We start from the raw sequence: 24,499 nt of genomic DNA, 5'->3' as shown, positions 1-24,499 counted from the left end.
AATCCAGCAATAGGGGTTGGAGGTTTGTGTTTGTATTCTCCAGTCTGGATATGGGGTTCACAGCTGGTGACGGCGGTAGTCTGCCTCTCACTGGCAACTCAGTATTTATTGGTTTGATCTTGCCCAGACAAGGACGAATGCTCCAAAGACAATGGTGGTTGCCAGCATGAATGTGTCAACACTTTTGGAAGCTACGTATGCCAGTGCAGAAATGGCTTTATGCTGCATGAAAATGGCCGCGATTGTAAAGAAGGTAGGTCCCTGCTCTCTGCATTCAGGAAAGATGAGCTACCACAAACACAAAGAGTGCTTCAGGCCTATGTTGGAAGCTAGTTTGTGCAGCCAAGTGCCGTACCAGTCTGGGGCACTGAAAAAGCCCCTGCTAGCTGAAAAACTACTTTGGGAAAGGAAAAACAGGGCTTGTTTTCAGCTCCATCCTTTTCCCAGTCAACACGGTGGCAGGGTTGGAGACCATGTCACCGGGAGCAGGGCAGAGGAGAAGGAGGAGCAGGAGAATACATTTGGGAGTGAGGGTGCAGATGAGGTTAATGGGGCCCAGGGGAATAAACTGGTTTCTTTCACCAGCTGACCAGTTAACTCAGCCAGCTAGCGCGGCTGCACCAGGGGATGCCAAACATATAGGCCTTCCTGGGGACAAACCCAGCAGAATTGTGCAGTAATCCTGAAAGACTTTCTCCAGTGACCGAAGTCTTCCCTAGTTCTGCCATGCTTAGGGTCTCATTGGGCGTGAAGTAGCATGTAGGCCATTTCAGTGATGCAGTTCCTGTATGAGACCTACCTTGATGCCTCTGCCTCACGATCTCCCTCTCCTTCTCAAGCTGGTTGTGAGCATAAGCTGAGCAGTGCCGAGGGAATGATGAGCAGTCCAAACTGGCCTGACAAGTACCCAAGCCGGAAAGAGTGCACCTGGAATATCTCTGCAACATCTGGCCACCGAGTGAAAGTAGTGAGTGACCAGTGAATGGGAGTGCCAGGGGAGAAACATGCTCAGAATTGTGTCTCTGTCACTTTCCTTATTCTTGCTGTAGATCTTCAATGAGTTTGAGATTGAACAGCACCAAGAATGTGCCTATGACCACTTGGAAATGTATGATGGGCCCAACAGCAAGTCACCTATCCTCGGTCGCTTCTGTGGCAGCAAGAAACTAGACCCTGTGGTAGCTTCTACCAACAAGATGTTCCTTAGGTTTTACTCTGATGCTTCTGTGCAAAGAAAAGGTTTCCAGGCAAAACACAGCACAGGTAAGCTGATTCCCTGCCAATATCCCAGTGTGATGAGATGTCATCAGATCTCACTGTGTTGTTTACCAGTGAAGATCAGACCCACTTTTTTGCAAAAGGAGCTTAGCGTGGGTTTTATTTGGTTGTAAATTGTGCTAACCAGCTCTCAGACCACTGCTAGCACCATACCATAGATGCTAGCTGAGAGGTCTACTGACATCAGGTGTTCCTACTCATCTTCCCTTGTTTAAATTGAAGATGGTTGGTTGAGCAGCAGCCGCATCTGTTCCTCATCCATCCTCAGAAATTGAGGTGATACAGCTTAGCTTAGCAAGGGATGCCGCTAGGGTATATTGGCCCACACACGGAATGAGCGTATACCAGATTGGTTATGGTGGAAGTAGAGATGTGCTGTGAACAGACACAGCAAACTTGATCTTCTATTTGTGGCAGCCCAGAGGTGGGTGTGTTGTATCAAGGTTCACTTTTCTGAAACCTTTGCCAATAAGTGAACGAAGCAGACTGAGCAGCAGTGCATGTGAGAGGCATCTTCCTCACTGGCAGCGGGGAAACCAAAAGGATCAGGCTCCTCTATATTATGTGGGTCATTGGCTTCATGGATGACTGAAGACTTCACTGTTTTGTCTTAATCGGGTGCAGTGCTTAGTTACCTTCCCTGTTGTACATGTGCTGGAGGTTTTCTTTTCCCACAGACGGCCCAAAAGCGGGATGGCAAGTCTTTGTCATGAGGTAGGGCCTTTGAGGAGACTGTGTTTTGTGCCCTTTCTTCCTTCAGTGTGTGGCGGGCTCTTAAAGGCTGAAGTGCAAACTAAGGAGCTGTATTCCCATGCTCAGTTTGGGGACAACAACTATCCAGGTCAAGCCAACTGTGACTGGGTGATTGTAGCTGAAGATGGTTATGGGGTGGAGCTCATATTCCAGACATTTGAGGTCGAGGAAGAAGCTGACTGTGGGTACGACTACATGGAGATCTACGATGGTTATGACAGCACTGCACCCCGCCTGGGACGCTTCTGTGGTTCAGGGGTAAGCCATAGTGATGGTGAATTCACAGTGCTGGCTGGAGGTGGGAAAGAAGGGAACTCGTGTCCTTTTTCGGAGAGGGTCAGCAGTCACAAATTGGTGATGAGAATGCCTTGTGTGTCTGTGTTTTGCTTCTTCCCCTCTTGGTAAAGATTACAGTCATTTTATCTGCTATACGGAGTTGGTCTGAAAACCCTTCCAACTGGCTTTCCCTTGCTAAGCTAGGGCTGTGTGCAATCAGCATGGGACTGCTGCATTGCTGTGCCCTAGCCTGGCCCCAAAAGCATTGTGTGAAAGTAAAAAACTACTTCCAGAGACTGGTTTAATCCTCAGTTACTTCCTGCCTGCAGCCAAGGTACATTGCAGTCATGCTCTGGAGAGAGTGAAGGGCGGAGCTGTTTGACTCTGGGATGGTGTCCTGTCTCCTAAATTGTTATCTGTGTCCCCCTTTAACAGAAGTGACTCTGGAATTGGAGTTACTCGCTCCAACAGTGGGTGGTATTTAAAACCAGAGGTTCCATGTTTGGTTTCTCTAGGACTTCAGCGATGAAACAGAGAATGTGCTTATTGAATTTAAAGAGAAACAATCAGGCAGCCCGTGTGTCACACCAGCCTGTGCAAACTGGGGAAATAGTCTGGAAAACAAGCAAAGGCATAGCAGATTGGTGCGTAGAAGTTCAGGACAGGGGGGCAGTAATCACCTACCTGCATGCTGTCAAACAGAGTGGTGGGGAAAGCATCAGTCCTGCAGAGAAGCATGGGGAGGCTATTGCAGGACACAACAGTGAGGGAAATAGCCAGTTTTGCTTGTAAGATATATGGCTAAGTTATTTTGCTGCTAATCGACCCTGGAAGGGCCTCAGCTGCCAACAGGGTCCACTTTGCATTGTGTCATTTCCTGAAAAGATTAGGACAAATTAGAGCATACTCAGAAGGCTGGAACAAGAATGTCAAGGGAGTCCTGTGAATGTGACCTACCAAAACCAACCGGAAGAACTGGGATTGTAGAATGGACTGGCATCAGTCGTCACATGTTAAAAGGCATGCATGCAAAGAGCAAGGGTATATGCTCAGGAAAGCGGGCAGGGCAGGAGGTACTGAGTTCTCAGTATTTGTGTTTTCTGGCCAGTCTGTCTTCACTGTGAGCTTGAACCCTGGTATCGTAATGCAGTTATTTAGCATGCAAACTTGACCAATCTATGTTCTCTCTCTCTTTTTTTTGTTTTGGTCTTCCTTTTCTGCAGCCTCTGGAAGAAATCTACTCTGCAGGGGATTCCATCATGATTCGATTTCACACAGATGACACCATTAACAAGAAAGGCTTTCACGCCCGATACATTAGTACCAAATTTCAGGATGCACTGCATATGAGAAAGTAATGTGACTGCTCCTTTCAGACATTCCCCATCTGAAGATTGAGACATTTAACTGTGATCTTTGTCTTTTTTTAAGCTTCTGTGCACCTGGCCTAAAGCAGTGTACAGCATTTTCTGTAACTAAAACTAAATCCAGTCACAAAAGTTTGCCTCTGAAATCATTAGCTTGACCCTCTCTTGTTAACATACCCAGGACCAAAAATTGTCTTCTAATCATATCTGTCAGGGCATAATCATTGTATTTTGCACAGCTTCCCGTGGGGTTGAGTGAAGACTGAGCTTGAGCTGAGAGAAGTCTCGGTCTCTTGAATATCCTGTCTCTAGGTGACACTTCCTAGGCATCCTGTACATGAGCTGTGTGAATGCATTTCCTGGAGCAGATGATGAGGACAGCCACCCGGTAGGATTTTCTCAAAGGACCTTGGGGAGCACCCACTCTCCCCTACAAAGTACTCTGTGCAATAAGTGAACGACCAGACGGCCAGGACTCCAAATTCCATGGCTCCTTCTATCCCATCCATTTATTGTCTTGGTTATCGTGGCTTGAGAGGTAGGAAACGGTACGGGGATGGTCTCTTTAGGTCTCTATTTCACTAAGGCACTCATGGGCAATTATGAGCTAAAAGCTGAGGTATGTTAGCTTTAATAAAGTATTTATAATCCAAGGATTACTATGTTTACATAACCAATGTACTGTCAGGCTCTGGGGTGACACCTTCTGCTTGGGTGTATGACTGTGAAGTGGGGGGCCAGCGCCACTGTCAGGCACAAATGACCTTTCTGGAGATGAGGCCTTTTCCAGATGGATAATAAATTGACCCATCCCTCTCCAGAAGTCCTTGAACAGAATGCGATCCAAGTATTGTGAATACTATGGGAAGCAAATGCATGAAAATATTTTATTTTTCATGTTCTAAGCAAGAAAATTTATACACACACATGGTTGTATGTATATAAAATGTGCATGTAGAAGACCAGTAGCCAAAGCCTTAATTGTCATGTGACCAATACTGATCCATTGACTATAGCTTTACTGCAGACTGCATAAAACCATGTTATTTCTGTTTGTTTTTCTAGCTCTGTTTTGTTTCTGTTTTCATTTTGTGTGGCCTTTTTACAGGCAAGGCCTTTTGTCTCAAGCTGTTTGTCCATAGAGGTCTGGGAAAGTGAGGTGTGCTAGCTGGGGTCTCTTCCTTGCCCCCATTCAAGCAAAAGTGCAGTGACTCAGGTCTGGAAATAAAAGCCTGACGCCAGTCCCTGTGAAGCAGAAGGAAAGTTCCAAGTGGCAAGCAGCAGTTCAGATTTCCTGGCTCTCTAATGGGAGTAATGATTCTGGAGAGAAGTTACTGTAGAAGCTTCCTGTGTACTTCAACATCTGTGCTCTCTGCTGCGATATTTTCTCATCTTTCTCAGACTGTATTCAATGCTCTGGTTTGTTGCAATAGGGTTTGATGGATCTGCTGCATTTGTTACCATTCAAGCAGGTGTCTCTTGTGACAGTGTACTCACAACTGTTGTACTGTACGTTTCAACCAATGATCTGTGTGGAGTATTTCTGCTGTACTGACTGGGCTTAACAGTCAATAATTCTAAATGTGTGAAAGTTTCTTAAGGAAAAAAAGTGAGACCCTCTAAGGTGTATATACATGTTCTGGTCTTCGTGTGGTTTTACCTTTCACTAACTAAATTTTTCTTTTTTAGAGGGGGAGGGAGAGGGAGGGTGTGGGGGCAATCAAAATGTACATGTGCAGAATGAGTCTCTGCATTCATTAAAGACTGGATTCAGTTGCATGTTCTGTTGTATGCATGCATTTACCACGTCGTCAAGGGGAGAGAATTTCTTAATACATTTCTTGTTTCTGCTGACTGTTGGTTGTGTCCGCAGCTAATAGCGGGTGGGATTTCCTGTCTGCAGAAAGTAACTTTTGCTTGAGCCTTCGCTTGATCTTGGTTTTGGGAATCAGAAGGACACTTAGGCAGTGACACTTGGTCAGCCAAAGGCTACATCATTGTCTTGTGTTCTGTGCTGATCCTTTAGTGATCTGGGATGTAGATCTACAGTGATAAATGTGGATGTGGAAATTAGTCCATAAGTAGGTTTCAAAAGAGAAAGCTCATATAGTGCTCTACAGGGTAGAGCCTTCAGCAGCAGGTCCCAAAGACTCCAAAATGAGTTCCAAAATAAGGGGCCAGGAAGCCTTCAGTCACATAGCCAGTTATGGGCTAAAGTGATGTTGAAGCATTGGAAACGATGCAGACCAAGGGAAGCCAGTGGGGAATGGGAGGTAAAATAGAAGATGGAATATGAACCAATGCAGCAGCTCATGGAGAAACACTGACATCTGCAGTTGCAGCAAGGTATGTTCTCACTGTGTGCATGATCTATCTGTTGTACGTGCGGGGACCTTTCACAGGCTTATATATATATTCACTGTGGTTCAAATAGCATTGTCCTTTAATTTCTCTTTCCACTCTGATTGCCAGCTACCAGTGCTGTGGGAAATGGCCAAGCCTCATTTTAAGAGACGGGACTTAATTTTCCAGAAAGTGCCCAAGAACCGTCCAGTCACCATGTGTGAGATGCTGAAGGGAATACCTGTTGTCTGCCAGGAGATGCTTCATCCTCTAAAAGCATGAATTCAGTGGTACACCACAGTGGAGACAGAGAAGGTTGTCCACAGCAGAGAGCCGTTGGTCTCAGCATCAGGCATGAAACAAGCTGGCAGAAATCCTCCACTTTGTCCTGGCATTCCCAGTAAGCGTGCTCTGTCAGACAAGGTGTTAGCCTTAGAGAATAAAAGTAGGATTCCCCTCAGGCTGGGCTCTGGTACGAATTAAACACATCATCTGAGCCAGGAGCACTTTTGCTTGCCATAAGGCAGATAAAAAGGAGGTGGAGTCCTCAGTGCCCTGAAGCTAAGCTTTCCATGTGCTGGCCAGACTCTGCCCCCGGCAGAGGAGCTGCTTTACCAGGTGTGCTGGGATCCAGCCAGGTTACTTGACTCACCCTGACAGAAATGCCATCGTCTCTTCCTCTTTACAGGTCTGCAGTTTGTTTTTTAGCAGGAAGAGAAGCGTATCTTAAAAGGAGTGCTAACCTGGAGCCGGACAGTCAGCTGTTAGCGCGTGCAGGGATTTCTTGGGGAGGAGAGCGAAATGGTGAGTGGGAGCCGTGCTGTCTCTCTCGGTTGATGGATGAACTCAGGGGAGCGGTCAGGGCAAGAGAAGTGAGGCCATGGGAACACTCAGGTGTTTGGTGGAATGCTCCCTGGGAGCATTCAGCCCTCCTGTTCTCTGTCCCAACCAAGTCAGTCGAGCTGGCCCTTCTGCTCTCTCTGCGTTTCCCTGTAGTGCAACCAATGCTTTCTGACACCTGACTGGGTTTTAGTGTCTATCTCAGCTTTTCTGTCCTGGAGGTGTCACCTGGTGTTGGGCAGTTGGGGCAAAGTGGAAGCATGGTTGTGTTGTTTTCTTTTTTAAGCTAAACTGCAGTATAAAGCTTTCTCTTGCCCAGGATGTGCCCTTGGCAGACAGTAGCTCCTGTAGTTAATGCTGCAGGGAAATCTACCCAACTCACGTCAGGTCACTGACACTCAGAGCCCTGTAAACATCATGCTAGAGTAATCTGGGCAATCGGCAAACAAAAGCAGGGGCACTGCAGTCATTTGTCTGCAACCACTATGTTGAATTATGCTCACTTTAAGTTTTGAAATGTCAGAGCAGGCAGATCAGGATTTTCAGCTGGGACAACTAGAAGTATTGATACATTGGAAGTCAATAGTAATTTACACGCAAAGATCCTTTCTCTCACAATGGGTAGTGTACAAATTTCCGTAATTTATTTTTTTTGCAACTGACTTGAGACAATTGCTTTAAGCTCTTGTACACTTGAGAGAAACGGGCTAGTTCTGTGTCTTGCTCCAGTGCAGAACCAGGCTTTTCCTTTAAATAAGGGCTTATTTTATACTTTCTGTCCTCAAGTGTTAAGGGATTAAGTCTTTACCCCTGGTCTGAAACTATGATTAAATAAGCTAGGAAAAGCATTTCTACTCAAATCAAGGGCTTCCAGTCATGTTATTGCAAGGAACAAATAGACCTGTTGCTAGCTGGCAACTTGATTTTGTTAACAGTCAACGGCACACACAGATCTAGTTTCACAAATACCTTGAGCACAGAGAGGTGAACAGAGGTAAACAACACATTTTATGTGGCTCCTTCTCTTCGGACTTTCATTTAACCTGCATATGCACAGTCCTGGAAATAATCACGAAGTCCATTAAGTGTACGGTCTTGAACCGAGAAGAAGGAAATAAAATAAATGTACAGCTTCAGAGAAGATAAATATCCAAGCTCAAACATTAACAGGTCAGCTGTTCAGAAAGGCATGTGTCAGTGAGGAAGCTCAAAGAATGCACAATAGGAAGTTCAGGTGAGAACATCTCTGTTGTATTTCATTCCCAGCTGGCAGCCTGGGTGCAGCGGTACCTGGGCCTCTGGGGAGTTAGAAAGAAATCAATCCTTCTCATTTGGTGACCAGTTGTTAACTGTGTCTGCTCAGAGGCATTTCCCAACATCTGCAGTCCCTACGACAAGCTGTTGAAAGGTTATGCTTTCAGTTCAATGTCCACGGCCTGCCTGTAAAGGCCACGGTTCTGAACATGCCTCCAGCTGCAGTCTGTAGTGGGAGGATCAGTTCTGGACCTTTCAATGAGCATTATGATCCTTCACGCCCGGTGATGTGTCCTGCTCCTAGACCACAGGCCTTAGACTGGGCTGAGACTGAAGAGCCAAATCTCTCTCAGCTTGCTTGCGTTCGAGCCTTCCTTCTCCATAAACTGCAATCCAGACTTTTATTGGCATGCTTTGACCTCCCTGATCTGAAATAACCATGCCCAACTCAGGGCATGGCAGCAGAACTTCCTGCAGGCAGAAAAAGGGCAGCTTTCTGCCAGCTCCCTCCCTACTGGCTTTTGGTGGATGCAAAGTGAAGCTCCCTTTCAGTCTTCTCCTGTCACCTTCCACATCAGTTCCAGGGGAGATCTCTGCAGATTTGCTCTTTCGCTCCTTTTTATTTAATTCCTGTGTGTTTCTGGTGCTGACCAGGGTTCAGTAATAACATTGAACCTACCTGTCTTAACAGAGTTGCTTCCTGTGGATTAAAGAAGAGGAGGGAAAGGCTTCTGCACTGCTTGCCCTCATTGCCAGCCTCAAAGCTAAGCTTCCCTTCCCAGCACTGTCAGTAGCACCCGTCCCTACAGGCGGCCTCAGCTGCCCACAGAGCTCACCATCTAATGGACGCAGTACTGCTTCCAACAGTACAGCTACACCAGCAAGAGAGATTGAGAGCAGCTTTTAACTTTCTCCAAGCCTCTTTCTGCATTCCTCCTAGAATGGTAGTGTCTGTATCCCAGCTGCCCCAGGCAGCAAAACATCACCAAACAGCTGTTGTTCTGCCTGTGGAAACAATTTAGTCAGGAAGGAGTTAATGTCTTTTTTCATCTGTCTGTTGAATCAACAAGAGCAGGAACTGCAGCTGGTCTGGGGCTCAGAGGCTGCAGGTGGAGGTGCTTGCTGTCTTACCAGCTGCCACTTTCCTGTAGCTCCCCAGCCACTGTGGGGACAAAGAGCCTTGTCCTCCCTCACTGGGGGCTAGCTGCCAGGGTGAGCTCCTTGCGCAATAATCCCCAACTACTCAGAGGAGGCTCTGCATGGCGTAAGCAATTCCAGTAAACCGGTTCAAGTTTATTTATTTGTATTGCTTTCTTAAGTAGTACGACATGCTCTTTGTTTTCTCTGGAATAACTATCACAACTTAATATTCAGATCACATCGGTATATTCTCATGCCGTCACCTCCAGTCACTTCAGAAATATCCCTGCCCACTCCCACAGATGGTCAGGGCACCTGATACTCAATTCCGTTTTTTATTTTCTATTTGTATTTTTGTTATTTCTCTGCAGACAACAACATTTTCCAAAGCCTTTTACAACACAACAGTAAGTACACTGCATAGGATGAAGATCTATTGCCTACTCAGCACTGTGGTACATATAGGAGCTGGGGAAGTTCTGGAAGAGAAGGAGGTGCTGTTCTGGGTGGGTGGCTGCTGGGGATCTTCTCTGACATACTGTCCTAACGCCACTGACGTTATATTGTAGCAATAAGGGCAGGTGAGATGCTTACAGAACCCCCAGTCCTGCATTTGTGCCTGTTTTCTCGTTTATTTAGAAATGGGCAAATCCAGTAAGTTTGCAGTATTTTACTGCATGAGCTGTCAGCTGCAGGCGGTGGGTCAGTCTGGGCAAGGGAATAACAAGCGATGCGCTTGCCACCATCACTGTGTGATAGGCTTTCTTGTCGTGGGGCCTCAGCTGCCTTAGGAGCTGGGTGGGACATTTTTCAATGGCTAGAAAAATCCAGAGGGTTTTGTTTTGGGTTACACGCAGTTTTCAGGGCCCTGCACTACACGCATTGCTTCTGTGAACCCAGGCAGAGTGTGCAGCACCCTCCACTGACTGATGCTCGAGGGAAGGCCAAGCAGGCAGATGATGTGGCAGGGACAGAGAGCAGCCTGTTGCAAAAGCACATCATTTCTTGGGGCTTCCTGCTATCCTTTTTGCTGCTTCCCCTTCAGAGTCCAGCTTTCTCTGGCATATATTTGTGCTTATTTCCTGCGTACGCTTTTTTTTTTTTCCAGCCCTAAGCCCCTTTCTGAGGAAGAACATGTATTCCTTCCAGGCAGAGCCATTGCTGGAAGGACCAAAGTCTGGGTTCTTGCTTATGACTGGCACTCACAGGCCACAGCCTCAGGGTGCAGCCGAGTTCTCCGTGTGTAACCTACCATGGGCTGTTATTGAAGTCTTGCAACTGCTTGCTTAGCCTCTGTCCATGTTAGCTTTATATGAAATATATTTTCGCAATGTTCTTTAACCATCTTATTTCTAGACTTCTGCAACTACAATAGGAAACACAGCTGTCCAAGCAGATTGTTATGGGGTAAGACTTTGCTTTGTTATTTAATGAGATTGTTTTCATGGAGCATTTTCCCTCTAAAATCAAATCTTTGCTACCTTTGTCCATTCCCATTTGCGGTGCAGCTGGGCTAGATGCCGCTGTTGTGGCCCAGGGCTGCAGTTTTGTCTCTCACATTGGCTATCCTTGTTGCATGCTAGCCCCACACTCTGCTACTGAGCACAGCATTAAAGGATCACCATGCATGCATTTGACCTGATTCTCTTTCTTTGTGAGTTAGTACCAGCCCTGGGTGATTGGAGTAGCTGCAGGGATACCCAGCTTCCTGGCCTTGGTCCTTGCAGTCATCTTGGCAGTGGTCTGTGTTCTCCAGTGGTCAAACTTCAGCTGGAAGCAGGTAAATACCTTCCATCTCCTGGATGCCTTGCCACTTGTGAGCCTAGTCCTCTACATCAGAGTTCTGGTTCAGTACCTTCTGCAGCTCTTAGGATGTTCAAGACTGAACCCCTAGGCACCCCTACCCACAAACCGTCACTGCTCTGCAAGGAGTTACAGGATCATAAAGGTAAAAGAGAAATTCGTGTGAAAATATGGGAGAGTTACTGCCAAGTGGTCCGTTAACTAGCAGGAAGTAACCAAAGAATCTATCATCATTGTTCTTCAGTGGATTTCTCTTGTTATTTGCTAGAGGAACTCATTCGTTCAGGAATCCTCTGACTACAAAATAGTGTTATTTAGTTCCCCAAACACTTCCGCATCGTTTCATACTATGTGGTCAACTTTTTCCTCTGTTCCAGCCCATGGGGTGGGTTTAAATGCCCACCTCCCCATTGGTGGGGTAGAGCGAGGGGGTTGTGTAGTACCCTGCCTTGTTCCTCTGGGGTGAAAAAGCATTCATGTGTCCACGGAAGAGGAAAATCAGGAAGCATTGTGGCAGCCAAACACTGATGGTTCTATGGCCCTTTCCTCCCCCTACCACTTTTCTAGGTGTTTTAACCAGCTCTAGGGCTTGCATGGCTCATTGTTTTCTTACTTCAGAACGAAACCTGTAACAGTACCGAGGGAGGTGATTTCCATGTTGTTGTTGTTGGTTGAAGTTTTTTTGATTTGTTTTGTTTTCTCTGTGTGTAATTGTGCTAGTGAGTGTTTTCCCCTATATTAAAGGGGACCAGGTGGGTTTAGGATGATGTAGTGAAGGCGATTCTTGGGCATCAAGGGTTCACTGCTACAAGGTAATTCCCATGGGCTCACATCAAGTGGCCCGTGTAATTGTCCCAGATGAAAAATCATTTTGACGTCCAGCTTAGATTGTTAGATATTATTCCATGTGGTTATTTCGGCCCCGAGTATGTTCTGAGTTCTGAGCACTTTGGTAACAGGACATTTTTTCCCTGCTCTGTACTTCTTGAACTGTTGTTGGTGAATTGTAGATAGGTGGTGTTTGTCACTCTTTCTGCTCACCTCTTCAGAGAAGTGGCTGTCCTGAGATACAGGAAGAACATGAATATGAACGATCTCCTCCCAGACCTCCAGATGTAAGTCATCTGTTAACTGATTCTTACTGTAGCACACAGGCTTCCGAGTGAGTTACTAAACAAAGGACTGGCTTTAAGGGTAGCCCTAGACAAATAATAGAGACTTCATGGAAAGCTCTCTCCCCATGCTTGCCTGTGGCTCCTACACTACTGCTGTTTCTAGCTGTATGTCTGTCTGGTGCAATCTCAGATGAGGGGCCAGCAATAGAGTGCCATTGTTTTTAGAGTACACAGGTATTCCAGCTGCATCCTGCATGGGCAAAAATGGAGGGAGGAATGAACCTGAAATATGAGCAAATACATTTTCTTCAAAATACTGCCAAACATTTCCAAAGAAAGGCAGGAATTCTCATGCACTGTATTCTCTCTAGCCTGAGTATTTTGTTACAGCCATCGCAGAAATAATATTTTGCTTCTAGGACTTTTATCTGACCATGATGGAGGAGACGACAAACGTCTACGTAAATGGAGATCAACAAAAACACTTCAGACCAGACATCCAAGCACAGGCAAAGCCCTCAAGGATGAATAAGCCCAGAAGAGAGCCACCTGTGGTGGAATACGTTTATGAAAATCATCCTCCCTTTCACTGAGAGAAAAGCACCAAATTGTGGCTGGAACCAGAAATAACAGACACAATCCTTTTCCTGGACACTAGGGGCTACACAGCTGCATTTCATGAACAAGAGTTTTCTCTTTGTGCATACAGGAAATTCTAGAGAACAGGACAAAGAGACTGCATGGCGAAAGAACCCGTTTGGAATTATGCCTCTGAGATATGGAAGCAAAATGAGATTCCCCTCATTTTCGGAAGTAACAAAGTGCTGTGGGAGAGGTGGTCTTGCTGTTCTCCTGAATTTAGTTTATTTTAATAAAGAACATCTAAATCCTTGTAGTGACAGTAGAGTGGACAAGTAGAGTGTTTGCTGGAATCCCCACATTCAGGTTCTTGAGCTCCTCACAACTGCTTGGGAAAACATGAATGAACCCTTGTTTTCATTTGACAGAAGGAGACTAGACTGTAAATGAGGTGAAGTGATAAGCCCAAGAAAACTGGAGGGAGTGAAGTTCCAGCTGCTGACTTTAGCCCCAGGGATGGCAATTTCCCTTAGTTCTCGGCTAATCCTTACCCACAGTGGTGTCTCACTCACACTATTTTCTCTGTGCCCCTACAACAGGTATTTCAGCCAGGAGGTGAAGTAGGAATGCTTATTCTCCTATGATTTCAGTAAGAGACACCATTCAGAGAAATGGTCTCCTCTGCAGCCCCATCTTGATTCATGCGAGGATGCTGGGTGGCCACGGTGACAGGCAGGGTTGTGTTGGAAAATGCTTTGGGAAGAAAGAGGAGCCGTAGGGAAGATGCTCCCCGCCTGTGGAAAGGCTGGGCCATGGAGTACCCTAGGAATGAGAGGGGCACCCAGGCGGAGACAGAGGTCCCACCAAAGGGGCACAGCACTGAAAGTAGCCAGAGCTTCAGCCTGTGAATGGAGGAGTGCTGTCATCCAGGAGGGATGCTGCCGCTGTTCTTCTGCAGGCTGCAGGGCTGGCAGGGTTCCTTGCAGGCAGCAGCAGGAATCTGGTGGTGAAGCAGGCAGGGGTTTTCGCCCTGGGAAGGTCAGCTCTTCTGGCAGCGCCGTGGCCACAGGTGCTGTGACCTGCTCTGCAGTGGAGCAGTGGCTGCGGGGACTGCCCCAACCCAAAGAAAGCAGCAGCTCAAGGCCTCATAAATAGATTTTTCTTTATTGGGCTGTTAATGTACACGTACCATACTGTCCATCAGCAGAGCATGCTGCCCTCAGTGGGACACGTGCTGCAGGTCGTGGGCAGCCGCAGGAGCCCTGTTTGTAAGCAATTTGGCTGTTCAGTGGGACTTCTGCACTCAGTGAGCACACACAGTGTCAGTGGTTTGAAGAGCCTGGGACTCTGGGAGCTATCTTCCTGGAGGTGTTGTGTAGGTGAGCCAATACTCCTGTCATTGGATTTAGTAGAGGCGTAGAGATATAGAAGACTAGATGGGCTAGGGAACACCGCACAGAGGTTTCGTGCCCTTCAGCGGGGAAGAGCACAGAGCTGGTAAAAGGGAGGAACATTTCCTAATCCACTCAGCGTAGGGGTTATGCTGAGCTCCTCAGGCTTGAGGACAGCCTTCAAGGTGAAGTTCTGCAAGATGGTGGTCAGGAACAAGAATATCTCCATGCGTGCCAGGCCCTCTCCAGGGCATATTCGCTTCCCTGGAAGTAAAGACAACAAATAGTGCTGAGCAGGTGCTGCTGTGTGGGTTGGAGTTTGTGCTAGGCCTACGTGCTATGCAGCTTTGTTTACTAGGTGCAGCTAGTAAATAAAGCTAGTAAATAGCAGCAGGGAGGTGACTGACTGGGTGTGTGAACGAAGAACAGGAGAAGCCTGGAGAGTGGAGGGAGGAGGCATCACGTGGAGAGGTCGAGAGAGTGAGGTGACACAGCGTGGGTGAGAAAGAGGAGGGCTGGGGCTGTTGGTAGGTGAGTGGTTGCGAGTAGCCTACTTAAAGGTGCCCAGAAAGAGTGGCACCTCCCAGTAGGAGTTCTAAAAAGCCCCCAAAAGAGAGGGCTGATGTGGGTGGGAAGGAACAGCAGAGAGTAGGTACACAGAGAGCAGCGAGCCCCAGGGAAGTAGTGGCAGGACCACACGGGGAGCAGGTGCTATGGGAAAAAGCAGGGTGGTTCCCCCAGGGGAGGACAGCAGCTCCTGGGAGAGGAAGCCTGTGTGTTACCTGCTGAGAAGGGCATGAAGAGTTCACTCTTCCTAAAGGTGCCGTTCTCGTTCAAGAAATGTCCAGGATTAAACTCATGTGGGTTTGGGAACTCCTTGCTGTTATACAGCACAGAACTGAGGACGGGGAAGATTGTGGTGCCCTGCAGTAAGACAAGAAGAGCAGAAGTGAAGGGGAGGTGACTTAGGTCACTTAACCCCACTGCCTGTCAAATTAAGGCTGAGCTGACTAGTGCAATCCTCCCAGAGCCTTCAGCGGCCCTTTGGGGACTCTCCCTTTGGAGAGGCACATTTAGGGAGGCCCTGCTAGATGTTACAGCATAGACAGTTGTTCTGGCTGCCCCTCCTGTGTTCCCTTTCTGTTTCAGCCCATTTATCCTCTCCTTTCTCTGGTTGTTTGGGGACACCCCACCTAATTCTTCTTTCTTGGTGTTTCACTATAATGAACTTGTAGATGTACAATGTTCCTTCTTTTCTGTGAGCCCTGAAAAGCAAAAGCACACAAGATTGTAGCTCTCTTCTCTTCTGACAATTTTTTTCCTGCCTCCATCCTCTTTCTTCTTACTTTCTGAGCAGCCCCTGACTGGGGAACAGGATAAATGATCCAGAAGTGATGACAAAAGAGCACTCTGCTAGAAGCTGGACTCTGCTAGTTCCCTGGGTGCTGTCTTGATTTTACAGTGACAGATGAAAATCGTGACGCCAGCAGGCCCCATGTTGCTGTTCCCCCAGTGTTTGTGGTCCCTCAGAAGATGGGAAGTAACATGAGCATCACTGCAGTGGTCCAGGCCAAACCAGGCCATGGGCTGCCCTAGCCTATCAGGCTGCCTCTGGGAGTGGCCAACAAGGATTGCCTCAGTAATTGTGTAAGAACAGGGCAAACAGGTTCTGTTCATTCATCTGAATGTAAATACAGTGTCCATCACATTTTGCCTTGGGGTCTCTACTCTCAATAATCACAGACTGACTCTGCCTCCAAGGAGATGCCAGGCTCCCCCAGATGGCAGTGAGCAGTTCCCCAGCTTTGCTGCCTTTGTGAGGAGACACTGCTCTGTTCTATTTGTGAGCTCAGCATGTTTCTACTGATAGGTCAACCCACAGAGCAAGTGAGCAGAGGTGTTGGGCAGACCTAGTGTTCCAGTCTCAGCCCAGGGGACAGCAACAAGGAATTGCAGGTATGCTACAGCAGCCTGTGGATCTGAGGAAAACTCTATGAAGGCCCAGGTGATGACATGGTCAGGTCACAGCATTTCTAGCTTCAGGCGTGTAACCGACAGCCTGAGAGCAAGCATGCTGCCACCTTGTTGCTGGACTTGAGGGAGCTTGCCCACTAACCTTGGGAATGAAATGCTCTCTGAAGTAGATGTCTTTGGTCACAGCATGAGGGACGCTCAAGGGGATGAGGGTGATAAAGCGCTGGATTTCATGGGCCACTGCATCTGTGTAGGGCATCTGGGTCCGGTCAGCCACACAAGGTCTTCGTGATCGTCCTACGACCCGGTCAATCTCTTCTTGAACTTTCTCTGTCAAGAGAAGCACAAACCATAAGATGGGTGAATAAAGCCAAACCCACCCAAACAGCTTGTCCTAAGCTGTCCACAAACCTCATGGATTTGCTAGCAAATGATGGGAGCATTTATATTGATTTTGGTGTTGTCTGGAAAGCAACTCCACTGCAGCCTGTGCAAACAATGCCCTTATAACAAACTTGGCTAAATAGGAGTAGCAAGAGAGAAAGATGTGGACACAGCCAAATCCCTTGCTGATGAGGGGGTGCATTTGCTGTTGATGGCCAGTGAAGCTGAGGGATGTGTAATGGCCCTTGAGGGGTATGAGCATACAAGGACTTTGCCCATTTAGGTAGAATATGAGAGAAGAAAAGTTGAAAAGGCAGTAGCATTAGATCTGTGTCCAGCCCAAGGGAATGGCTAGAGGAGAAGAGATCATAGACTGGTACCTTGTATCTGTGGGTATTTGAGAAGAAGCAGAAACCCATATCTTAAGGTGGTGCTAGTCGTCTCAGTTCCACCAATAAACAAGTCATAAGGCTGTGGTTATCAGGTTCTTCAAGTGGAAGCTGGAATTGGGATTGTCTTTTTCCTAGAGAAAAGGCTGGGTTATTTCTCTAGTTGAACTGAGAAAAGGGCCCTTTCTTGTGTCACCGTGGGCCCTAGCTTTCCACCCAGAACTGTTGCATTTCTCTGATAAGGTGCGGCAGCCATGTAGGACATTTCAATGCTATCTCTGTGCAGTAAGCAAGACCCCAGAGCAGCCTTCTTTGAAACTGCACACTGTATGTTAGGTATATAGCCGTCTGCTTGCCCTTGCTGTGCCAACTGCTTTCCATTGCAAGAGCTGCAAGACCAGCCTGCAAACACCCCTGTGTTTTGGTGCAAGCAGTTGTAGGTCTTGGTGTCCAAGCAGCTGTGGGTAATGAACATGGAGGGTGCAGACCACCAGCTGTAAGCTGCAGCACAGGCAACATCAGGGGTGTTGTCAGTGCCTTTCCACTTGCACAGACAGTTGCTTGTGTTCAGCCCTCACAAGGGGATATCCCAATATTTGTATTAGTTAGGAAAGGAAAGGGTGTTTGGGGATGAGCTGGGGACTGTATGCTCTCTCCTTACCTCCTGCATTTTGCTGAGAAAGCAGTCAATGAAATCCTGAGGAGAGCCTGGGATCCAGGTAGGCTTGGTGTGTCTTCACTTCCTCTGCTACAAAGGCTTTTACAGCATCAATTTCTTTGAATATTCTGTTGTGTGGGCCAGGGAAGTAATCCAGGATCTCTGGGAACATCTGGTATAGCTGGAAGGAAAGAAAGAGGAGGTCTTAGTAGGAATCCCAGAGGTGGAGAAAAAGAGTGGTTAGGACTAGGGAGAAGCTGCACTTAGTTGGCAAAACCAGCTGCATTTGCAAGGGTGTTTCTTGCTCTTGAGCAGCAGAACATTGATGGGTCCTGGTTTGAAGGTTGAAGTGAGACTTCATTGGGAGGGAAGCCTCCTGCTCCCCTGGGAGAATGTCACCACTGTGAAATAGTTGCTGAAGGTACCTGTCCCCAGCGGGAGCTGAGCATCTCAAAGATGTTGTTCATGTTGTTCATCAGAGACAGGAACTTCTTGTCTTTATAGTCATATCGTTTCCCAAAGATAACGGAGCATATGACATTGGAGACGGTGCAGCTCAGCATAAATGTTGGGTCGAAGGGCATTTCTGTGAGTTCAGAAAAGTTATAAGCCATTAAAAAAAATCACAAAAAAAGGCAAAACCTAAAAACTTACAGCTACCGTGGGTAACCTGACCTCTGATGGTTAGTGGAAACTCACAGGTTAGTGGAAACTTACAGTGCTTTGTAAGTAACAAGGGGCAGCTGTTGCAAAGACCAAATGCATGGGAACATCAATTCGCAGAATCACAAAATGGTTGGCAAACCTCTGGAAATCATCTTGTCCAGCCCCTTCTAGAACCATTTGCCCAGGACCATGTCCTGACAACTTCTGAATACTTCTAAGGATGGAGACTCCACAGCTTATGCTTAAGGACGTGGGCTCCCTAAATGCAGTCTTTTTTCTTTTTTTTTTTTTTTTTTAAATAAACTATATTAAAAATAGACTATACTCTCTGTTTTTCTGAGCTCTTCAAGCAAGTGCTCGGTTTCCTCTTGGATCCTCTCTTCAATGCTCCTCTTCCCCATCCCAAAGTTGCGCAGAGTGGTGAGAGCAAACCGACGGACATGTAGCCACCCCTCGTTGTTGCTGAAAATAATGCCTGCAGAGGAAGGAGAAAGAGCGAAGACCTGACTTTGGTGCGCTGGATGTAAGATAAATGGAGACTCATGATGACAGTGAATGCTAACCCTGTAAATAGCAATGACATAGCATCACAGAGTACTGTGGTCTGGAGACAACCTCTGGAGGTCCCGTAGTCCAGCTGTCTGCTTTTGGCCTTCTCCAGCACATCCCCAACCTCCTTGCGAACAATTCATCCCTCACATCCACACAGAACTTCCTGTGCTGCAGCCTGAGGCTGCTGCTGCTTGCCTTTCCACTGTGCATCAGTGAGATAAATCGAGCCCCATTTCTTAGAAATCCTCTTTGGGTGGTGGAAGCCAGCAGTTGCGGGCTGCCCTGCCTGCTGTTCTCCAGGTGGGACCCCCCCCATGTCACTCATGTCCTTGTGCATGGCATGCCCCATGCATACCCTGCCACACTTGTCCTCAGCCCTTCCCTTAGCATCAGGAGGAGCTCAGTCAGTGAACATACCTAATCCTTCGTTAGCCCGGTCTCCCAGTGGCATCCTTCCTCTGGCAGCAAACTCATCCCCACGATCAATCAAGGCTTCTTTTACCACGTCATGTCCACACAGCACCACCACTGGATCAGAGCCCAGGTGCACTGTGAAAACTGGCCCATACTCTTCGCTGAGCTGTCAAAATGCAAGAGAGAACACGGCCATGTAGAGAGGAGGAGTTGAAAAGTGACCACACTGCTGCATTGTTCTGCGGGCAGTGCAGCCTCACAGACCAACAGGGTTAAAATCTGGTCCTCTCATGGCAAATGTCAGTCAGCCATCAGATCCTAAGCAAGGGTGAGAGCGTGGGGGAGAGGGGACGACGACAGCTGAGATCCCCATGGCTTTTCTGCTCCTCCGGGGTTGGCAGTCATCAGGCTATAGCCACATGTTGTCCCCATGCACAGAGCACACACACTTCTCACCCCGAGAAGAAACCGAGGGGAAAAAGAGAGTCCTTACCTTCTCAAGGGTTTTGGCTAAGTCCTTTGGTTTCACCTGCAGCAGATTCCCTAGGATGGGAAGAGGAGCTGGTCCTGGAGGCATCTTCCCCTTTCCAGACCTGATTTTCCATCTTGCGAAGTTGAGCAGGCAAACAACACAAACCAGGAGAACAACAGTTGCTGCCCCCAGCAGCTCCATTTTCCAAGTGGAGGAGAGCTTGAGAGGCTCAGGAGGAATCAAGTCGGGCTGCTCAAGCCTGAGCTTATATACTGAAGTGCTCTGCTCTGTTAGGTCAACATCACGTTTTTGATCACGTGGCTGAGTTATCCAATGTTACTAGTCAATCATTTGAGACTGCCGTGTTGCGAAACCAGGACTGAACTTCTCCAAAGTTAATTGGTCATTAACAACACACCTTGTCTCAAGCAACTGCAGAGGCCAACAGAGATTAAGTTAAAAATGTGCTTGTAAGACTTGATTTGTTTCACTTAAACTTCATTGTTACAGAGATAATAGTATGAGCTGGGCATTCCACTTGAGGTGCTCCAGAAATTTGCTGTTATGCGAGCACCTTCCGCGTACCTCGGTGCCGTGTGGGTTTCCCATTCTTCAGCATTGTTTGCGTTAGTTCTCAGTGGGGACAGCCATCCCTGCTTGTTCCTGAAGGCTTCCTGGTGCTAGCAGGGGAGGTCACACTGCAGGCAGTGTGCTGAACACACGGATGTGTTGTCTTGTGAGCAAAGCAAGTGCCTCAGTTTCTCTCCCTAGGGGATGGTATGGCCTCACAAGAGAGGAAGGTATAAAATATTCACCTAGCACAGGCAGAAAGGTCTCCGGGCATGGTGATAGACACAATGGGCCTACTAGAAGAGAGACGTATGAAAAGGAACCTTGAGACTCTGACCTCTTCAAGCTTTTGTAAAGGAGAGAAAGAGGGAGATGAGGAGGTAGAGAAGAGAGTAATCAAGAACTTGAGAGGGCTTCTAGGGAATGGGTTCCCAGGCTGAGAAAGAGCTGAACTTGTGAGAGATTGAGTAAAGGTTAGTGCAAACTGAGAAATAGTTTGCAGTTGCAAAGACAAAAATGCCCACCCAACCTACTTCTGGAACATGGCATCATCAAAACAAGTTCTTCTTTTGTTAATGTTTGATGGGTGCACCCTCAGCAAGTCTGTGGCTGATGCCAGCTGAGTGGTGCAGTGGAAACTCTAGAGGGAAGGGATGCCATCCAGAGGGACACTGACATTGAGAGGTGGGCCCATGTAAATCTCGGGAAGTTCAACAAGGCCAAGTGCAAGGTCCTGCGCCTGGGCTGGGGCAATTACAAACACCAGAGTGGTGAACAGGATGAGAACAGCCCTTTGGAGAATGACTTGCAGGTACTGGTGTATGAAAATCTCGATGTGAGCTGGCAGTGTGCACTTGCAGCACAGAAATCCAGTCATCTCCTGGGCTGTCTCAGGAAATGTGGCCAATAGGTCAAGGGAGGCAATTCTCCCTCTCTATTCTGCACTCATGACTCCCCCAATGGAGTACTGCGTCCAGCCCTGGGGGCTCCAGCGCAAGGGAGACATGGACCTGTTGGAGTGGGACCAGAGGAGAGCCACAGGGATGATCAGAGGGCTGGAGCACCTCTCCTAGGAAGATTTGGGGTCATTTAACCTAAAGTAGAGAAGGTTCCAGGGACACCGTATAGTGACCTTCCAGTACTTAAAGGAGGTTCACAAACGAGATGAAGAGAAACTCTTTACCAGGGTGTGCAGCAGTAGTACAAGAGGTAATGGTTTTAAATTAAAAGATTTAGAGTAGATCTAAGGAAGAAATTCCTCATGATGAAGGTGGTTGTATAGTGGAACAAGCTGCCCAGAAAATCTGTGACTCTTGCAAGCTGACAGATCTCATCCAACGAGGTTAGGGGATGGGTGACTTGGTGGGAATTAGCTGAGGGCCTGGGTGAACTGGATGCTTGGTCGGAGTGTGCTGGGTTTGCGGCGCAGCAGCACATTCATGTGAGTTTTGCCTTCACTCAGAGATGCTAGTGAAGGTCTCCACCCCCTGCAAAAATTTCAATAGCTTACCTATGAGTTTTGAAGTCATCCTTGCTCTCTAACATAGGTGCAATAATTTGCTTATCTTTCTCAAATATTTTTATATTTTTATCTTTACTTGTTTTTCTTTTTTTAAACTCATTTCACTTCTTATAGACTGGTATCTGATTATTGCCAATAAGTTCAAGCTAGTTTGTGATCTTCTGATCTCATCTGCTGTATCAGCTTAGGCCTTGCCAGGGCAGTTCATGGAAGTTTATGTGTGTCTAAGGACATCTAGCCAGTGACAGTGGAGTTCACGGGAGTTCGCTCTGCTGCATGTGGCCTCTCTGCTGCTAGTTCATGACTCCGTCACCTTTTCTGTAAAGTTCTTCTGTTCCTGGGAGGAAGGGTTCATTTCTCAGTTCTGCCTCACAGTTTGTATATTTTAGGCAAAATATTCCCCAGCAGAAATATTTTCAAGGTTTCTCTCTCTCTCTCTCTCTCTCTTTTATTTTTATTTTTTAATCAAGATGAAATCAGTGTATTCCAAATATCCCCACCCCCGGCAGACACACTGATGATTTACAAGGCAGGAAAACTCAGAAAATTAGTCACGCCGACCTTTCCCCGAGGGAAGCCATGGGCATTTTCATGTCATCCAAGTGACACTATTTTCTGGGTGCTTGCTTCTACTTGCAGAAGCCATGAGTATGCAGGGCTGGTTGTTCCTCTCCATCCACGTGAAAGTGCAGGGAAGCCAAGCTCAAAGCCCCTCCCTCCATCTTCTCCAGGAACTTTGTCTTAAATCCTTTGGAGGCAGGCATTTGGGATTTTCAAATAAAGGGCTAACAGTGTCATAGCTTTGCCTCTTCTTTCTAAAATAAATCTTAAGCTTGAGGAAAATAGCATAACTGTGCAGAATCTCTTGCAGGCTTGCTGTCTGCTCCTTTTCTTCTTGGACCTTGGTTCAGAAGGTGACACTGCCAGTGCCACCCCTGCCCACTATGCAGCCAGCACTCCTCTTCCACAGGATGCTCCGTGTGGATATCCCTGCTGTCTGCAGATGACTTTTGGCTTCTAGTGGCAGGGTGTCAACTGTGGTACACCTCTGTGCACAGCTGTTCTGCACAATGCTGCAGGCTGTAGCCTTGGCTCTCATCTTCCAAGAGGTTGGGTGGACAGTCTTTTATTTAGTGTGGAGGTGAGGAGATCATATCTGGGGTTTGGCATCTCAAGCTGAGGGGATGTGGCAGTGCTGTACGCCCCTCCATCAACTGGCACTAGAGTCCCAAAGGTCCAAAGGCTCGCTTTTGGGGAGCCAAAACTGGGGAAGGGAACTTAACTGAAACTGTTCTCAGCACAGGTATTGCTGTGGTGAGTCTACAGCACTCCAGGTGTTTTTTCAAATAGAGTTTTCTTCAAGTACCTGTAAATATTTTTCCTATCAGCGTAAACAAACTATTGGCGAGTTAAAATTTAATGAAAACTGTCTCTTTAACTCCAAAGTACTTTATTTATTTGTTTTCATTATCCTAATTATCAGCAAGTAATCCAGTCAAGTACACCATTCAGGTGTTCACAGTGGCTGTGAGACTTGGGCAAAGTTTCTTGGCACACTTCTCCGTATGACATCAGTTTCTACAGAGATCACAGGCTTATACAGCAGTCCACATTAGAAGGGACTTTGAAAGATTATCTGGACCAGCCTTTTGTGGAAAAGGGTGCTAGCTGAGGTTGAAGCTTCCCTCCCTGTTAAAGTCCAAATGTTTTCCCCAGTGCCTCTCCACCATGGCTGCCCAGTGCCCAGGAGGTGCTGGGGAGAGCACACGTAGTTCATGAGCACTGCTCAAAAGCAGGCAGCCTGTCAGGATCCATTCCATCAATCCCAGCTGTGCAAAACTGCTGAGAAGGTCTTGTGCTTTGTGGAGCAGTACTTTTAGTCCGAGAGCAGAAGGGCTGACATGTTGCAAGGGAAAGACTGTATGTGCAAGGGTGTGAGATGCATTGCAGTTATGGGCAGGCAGTGGGTACTGGCAGGCAAAATGTTCCCTGGGATCACGGAGGTTCACCCTTATCTGTGTTTCTGGGCCATTTTAGGCTTCCCAAAGGAAACCAGTCAGCTTCTGAGGGTCAATGTCCCACAGTGTGTATGGGCCTGTCACCCAACAGCCTGCCCTGGAACAGTCCTGCAGCTATCCCCACACAAGCTGCACTGCAAACAAGGCTGAAGTCCGGAGTTGGGAGTATTCAAGGGCATCGCCTCTTTTTGCTTGTGCAAAGCTCCCTGAGCTTCCTAGTTTTCCGGAGGTTTCATGTGGAGCATTGTTCTGTGCTTACATGTTAGCACCCTGTGTCTAGCATTTGAAGCAGTGGCACCTTTAAAAGAGAAAAAGAGCATTGACACTTGGCTTTTTGCACTTGTGTGGTGTAATAAGTAATCAAAGCAGCAGTAGGGTCCATGGGGAAAAGAAGGTACATCTCCTGGATTCTTCTGGTGATGGGAAGAACTCAGGGTCAGAAAAGGAGTTTGAAGGCTCTTCCGAGGCTCCAGAGTAAATTGCATGGATGAGCCACTCTCAGCTGTGTGATATGAACACAAACACATCTCTTGACATAAGCTCAGCTCCTACCTGTTGGTTTGCTGGAAGGGATGCAAACAGCCTGTGACCAATTCAGAGCCAGGTGAGAGCAATAGAAGGTGTTAAACTGCTGGGCTGGGTCCACCTGGACACGCCAGGAATTGGTGGTCCCAGCTGGCTCCACAACTTAAAAGGCCAGAGTAGGAGCAGGTGCTTCATGGTCCTCAGCAGGAGAGCAGG

The 24,499-nt window shown here is 47.4% G+C and overlaps 1 protein-coding gene and 1 pseudogene across 1 annotated transcript; one reads left to right on the top strand and one right to left on the bottom strand.

The window, feature by feature from the left end:
- The first annotated feature begins 50 nt into the window (after positions 1 to 50).
- On the top strand, positions 51 to 3,985 carry LOC116491301 (tolloid-like protein 2). The gene is made up of 6 exons (XM_032191165.1): positions 51 to 66; positions 128 to 253; positions 840 to 967; positions 1,050 to 1,263; positions 2,039 to 2,289; positions 3,531 to 3,985. Exons 1-6 carry the CDS (start codon positions 51 to 53, stop codon positions 3,663 to 3,665), a joined length of 870 nt encoding a protein of 289 aa, XP_032047056.1. The 3' UTR covers positions 3,666 to 3,985.
- A 10,236-nt stretch (positions 3,986 to 14,221) lies between these two features.
- Positions 14,222 to 19,849, bottom strand: LOC116491644 (annotated as a pseudogene).
- Between the last annotated feature and the right edge of the window lie 4,650 nt (positions 19,850 to 24,499).

Source organism: Aythya fuligula, chromosome 7, assembly GCF_009819795.1.
Source record: "Aythya fuligula isolate bAytFul2 chromosome 7, bAytFul2.pri, whole genome shotgun sequence".
NCBI classification, from domain to species: domain Eukaryota; kingdom Metazoa; phylum Chordata; class Aves; order Anseriformes; family Anatidae; genus Aythya; species Aythya fuligula.
The sequence above is the reverse complement of the archived record's forward strand: the minus strand, read 5'-3'. Positions and strand labels throughout refer to the sequence as shown.